This window comes from Neoarius graeffei, chromosome 14 (genome assembly GCF_027579695.1).
Source record: "Neoarius graeffei isolate fNeoGra1 chromosome 14, fNeoGra1.pri, whole genome shotgun sequence".
NCBI lineage: Eukaryota > Metazoa > Chordata > Actinopteri > Siluriformes > Ariidae > Neoarius > Neoarius graeffei.
The window spans coordinates 27,514,335-27,518,675 of record NC_083582.1 but is presented as its reverse complement, the minus strand read 5'-3'; the positions used below and the strand labels follow the sequence as shown (position 1 = coordinate 27,518,675).

At 46.5% G+C, this 4,341-nt stretch overlaps 1 protein-coding gene across 1 annotated transcript; it reads right to left on the bottom strand.

The window, feature by feature from the left end:
• Positions 1-1,855: 1,855 nt before the first annotated feature.
• On the bottom strand, positions 1,856-3,577 carry LOC132897575 (zinc finger BED domain-containing protein 5-like). Its single transcript, XM_060938828.1, has one exon. It carries the CDS (start codon positions 3,575-3,577, stop codon positions 1,856-1,858), a length of 1,722 nt encoding a protein of 573 aa, XP_060794811.1.
• Between the last annotated feature and the right edge of the window lie 764 nt (positions 3,578-4,341).

Here is a 4,341-nt window from a genome sequence, read left to right as displayed (position 1 = left end):
TGGGTTTTAAGCAGGTTGGATTGTCCTTTTTATTTTCTGAGCAAGCTGCATTTACAGCTATTCCACTGTCTTCCTGATTAACATACATGTGTGCACACACTGCCAGAGCTGGGTCAGAACACTACCATGCTGCTTTGAGGGGGCGGGGAAGAGTGTGTTATCTCATCTCATTATCTCTAGCCGCTTTATCCTTCTACAGGGTCGCAGGCAAGCTGGAGCCTATCCCAGCTGACTACGGGCGAAAGGCGGGGTACACCCTGGACAAGTCGCCAGGTCATCACAGGGCTGACACATAGACACAGACAACCATTCACACTCACATTCACACCTACAGTCAATTTAGAGTCACCAGTTAACCTAACCTGCATGTCTTTGGACTGTGGGGGAAACCGGAGCACCCGGAGGAAACCCATGCGGACACGGGGAGAACATGCAAACTCCACACAGAAAGGCCCTCGCCGGCCATGGGGCTCGAACCCAGGACCTTCTTGCTGTGAGGCGACAGCGCTAACCACTACACCACCGTGCCGCCCGGGGAAGAGTGTTAAAGTTAAAAAAAAAAAATGGGAAAATAACAATGGCTCTTTTCCAGTTCACTTGTGCTTTATTTGTTAACACTCTACAAGGTGTTTATTCTACAAGTTCGACAAGTTAGTCAGTAAATCCAGTAATCCAGTCGGTTGCTTCAGCATTAGGTTTTGTAAGCGTTGTGGCAATAATACAACAATGTGTTGACAAAAATTTTACTTTTAATACTTAAGTATTTTTAAAAGCAATTACTTCAGTACTAAAGTAAAACTTTGACTGTACAACTTTTACTTGTATAGGAGTAACATTTGACCAGTGGGATCTGTACTTTGACTTAAGTAATGAAGTTGAGTACTTTGTCCACCTGTGTGTGTGCGCGTGTGTGTGTGTGTATACACATATATAATATAAGACATCAGTTCAACCTCTTCAGGTACACACCACACATAGATCAACCCACCCCCCACCCTCTGCATGTGTGTACGTATAAGGGCGAGCATCACTCACTTGGTATTGTGGATAACAGTTGAAATAATCTTGACTGCATCATGGGGGGGAGACAGTCACTGCGTTTACATGCACATAGAGAGAATCGAATTTCTGCCATTGCTCGACTGAAATCGAAGTTCAAAATGCCATGTATACACCTTAATTCGGCTGAAATTGAACCGAACTTGATTTCTCGGAATCGAGCTACATGACCTAGATCAGGGGTGCCCAACCTTTTTTGACCCGAGGTCTACTTTTCAGTAGCCAACCCCTCCGGGGTCTACCAGTCCAATACCAACATTTCAAACCACAAACATCGTCGCCAGCCTGCAGTAACTTCACAACAACACAATACTACTTTGTTTACCACTTTACTTTATGTCCACATAAGCATAAAGTAGGCTACAAGTTGACAGACTTATAAGTAGGCCTACATCAGTAAAACATAAGTACAACAGATTTGGACAAACACTGCCATGCAATCATAATAAGAACAGTCCATCACAAGTTGCAGGTGGCAGAACAGGCCAGAAATTGAAAAGTCCATTACAAGTTGCAGAACAGTCCATTACGTTGCAGAACAATACTATTGGCATAATTCCACAGACAGCAGACAATCCTCCAAATGAGCCGCTTCCTATAACAACAGACACACACAGACCACATTACACGTTGCAGAATAATACTGTTGGCATAATTCACAGACAGCAGACAACAATCCTCCAAAAAATGAGCCGCTTCTTATAATAACAGACAGACAGACAGACAGACAGACACACAGCCATAACTGCCTACCTGTGGGCTGGGTGAGACGATGCGCTGGACAGAGCGGAGGCAGCTAGTGGGACACCTGGCACTGGGAGGAGGAGGCGAGCTTTTCGTAGGCAGGAGTGTAGGTACTGATTGCAAGGCGTAGGCAGGCTACAAGGTGGTCGTCAGTCATTGTTGATCGGTACTTGGACTTTATAATTTTCATGTGCGAGAACGCACACTCGCACAAATAAGTGGAACCAAAAAGAGCTGTCAGGTTTAAAGCACATCTTCGGAGATTGGGGTATTTCTCATCCAACAGCAGCTCCCAGAACGCTGCGTGCTTTCCAGGCGGGGCCGATGTTGATTTGGCTTTCATGACAATGTCATTTTGCAATTTTAGAATCTCGTTTTCAATCGCATCGCGTTCCAAATCGAACAGTGATTTGACTTTGTCAGCAATGTCACCAACAGCAACATTTGCACCAAACGGATTACACATGTAGGTTGCTACAGGTTCGAGGGTCGCAAAGTCAGTAAAACGCCGCTCAAATTCTGACGAGACGTTCTGAACATGCTCCATATAGCGGTCAATATCAAGTTGCGTCAGCCTTTTACCTTGACTTTGTAGTTCAGCATGCATATTTGGAAAGTTTGTGTGCAGGTCGCGCTGCTGCAGCCGCCGTGACATGAGCTGTAGCTTGCTTTTAAAAGTGTTCACAGAACTCATCATCTGGACTACGTCTTTATCTTTACCCTGCAGGTCTACATTCAACAAATTGAGTTCGTGGGTGAGGTCGGTGAGGAAAGATAAATCTAAAAGCCACTGGTGGTCATTTAGCTTGTCATGATAATCTGCATGTTTAGACAGCTTCAAGAATTCCTTGATTTCTGGCAGCAGCTCTGTGAATCTGGCTAAAAACTTCCCTCTGCTTAACCACCTGACGTCTGTATGAAGCAGCAGCTCGGTGTGCTCAGCGTCGCTTTCCTCCAGATGTGCACGGAAAAGCCTTCTCTGAAGACTCCTGGCGCGCACTGAACACACAATCTTCATGCAGATATCCATCACGTCTTTCATTTGAACGATCTTCCCGCTTAGTGCTTGCTGGTGGATAATACAGTGATAATTCAGAATGTCTGGAAAAGACTCACTTTGCTTGCACAGTGCTATAAATCCATTTGTGCGGCCTATCATAGCAGGGGCACCGTCAGTGGTTATAGAAATCAGTTTAAAGAGCGGCAGTTTTGTCTCGCGGGCGAATGTCATGAAGGCATTGAAAATATCCTCGCCTCTCGTTTGTCCTTTTAGTGGCAACATGGTCAGTAGCTCTTCCCTGGCGCTCATGTCTTCGAAAACCATTCTGATGAAAACACATAACTGAGCCACATCCACCATATCAGTTGACTCATCAAACTGCAGAGAGAAGCATTCACATGCATCGATGTCCTTTCTTAGCTGCTCCTCCACGTCCACAGCCATTACCTCACATCGCTTTGTAGTGGTATTGCGGGACATTTGTACATCTTTAATCGCCTTCATGATCTCCGTTTTATTTTTAAAGCCGTCAAATAGGCTATCCGCGGCCTCCAGAAAGCCTTCCTTCCACGCCTCGCCGTCTTTGAATGGCTTCTTGTGTTTAGCAAGGATGTGACTAGCCCGATATGAAGCAATTGTTGCGGCCTTCGACTGTTCATTAGGTCTGGTGAATTGTGCCTGCTGCTCAGACAGGCGTGCTTTCAGTTCCTTGAGTCTTGCGGCACGTAAAGGGGTTTTTGCGGGGTATTCCTTCTCGTACTTCCCGGCGTGCATCGTCTTGTAATGACGCTCAACATTCGCTTTTTTTGCCAATCCCACCTTTGCATTGCAGATCAGACAAATGGGCGCTTTATTAAAATAAACAAAAAAATAATCTTCCTCCCATTCAGAGTGAAAATGATAGGTCTTGGGACGTTTCGGTTTGCTCGGGCCCTCCACCATGTTAACCCGTTGCTGTTGCTAGGCCACTGCCGGGGTCAGCTGTCAATTTCCCATAACGCACGTGTCACTGGTAGACTACACATGCGCACACGCACACACATACAGCCAGCCGGTGCGGTTGCGAAAATTGCTTTTTTTCCCGTTTTCCCCCCTTTTTTTCTTTTCCCCCCCAAACCTCCCGCGGACGACTTGTGATCAGGCCGCGGGCGACCGGTCGACCGCGGGCTACTGGTTGGGCACCACTGACCTAGATTATGTGATTTCTGCCGAGCTACTTAGTGCATGTATACCCTATCGAGCTAGTAGTCGAGCTACTTACTGCCCCTTCCGGAAGTGATGAGTGATGAGACCACAAGCGGGAAACACAACAGCCTCGGTCGGCATGACAACAGTAGTAGCGAGCAGCAGAAGAGGTCAGGAGGAACAAACGAAGAAGAGAAAATGGCGATGTAGAGCTCTCTGAAGTGTGGGTGGAGCACAGAGGACGGCAGGACAAAGCTTCTGGTACTAATAGGCTTTTTATTGTCAGACTTTTCAGTTTAACAGCCTACTTTTATTCTTGAGAGAAAAGCGCGCGCGCTGTGTTCTAGTCCCGG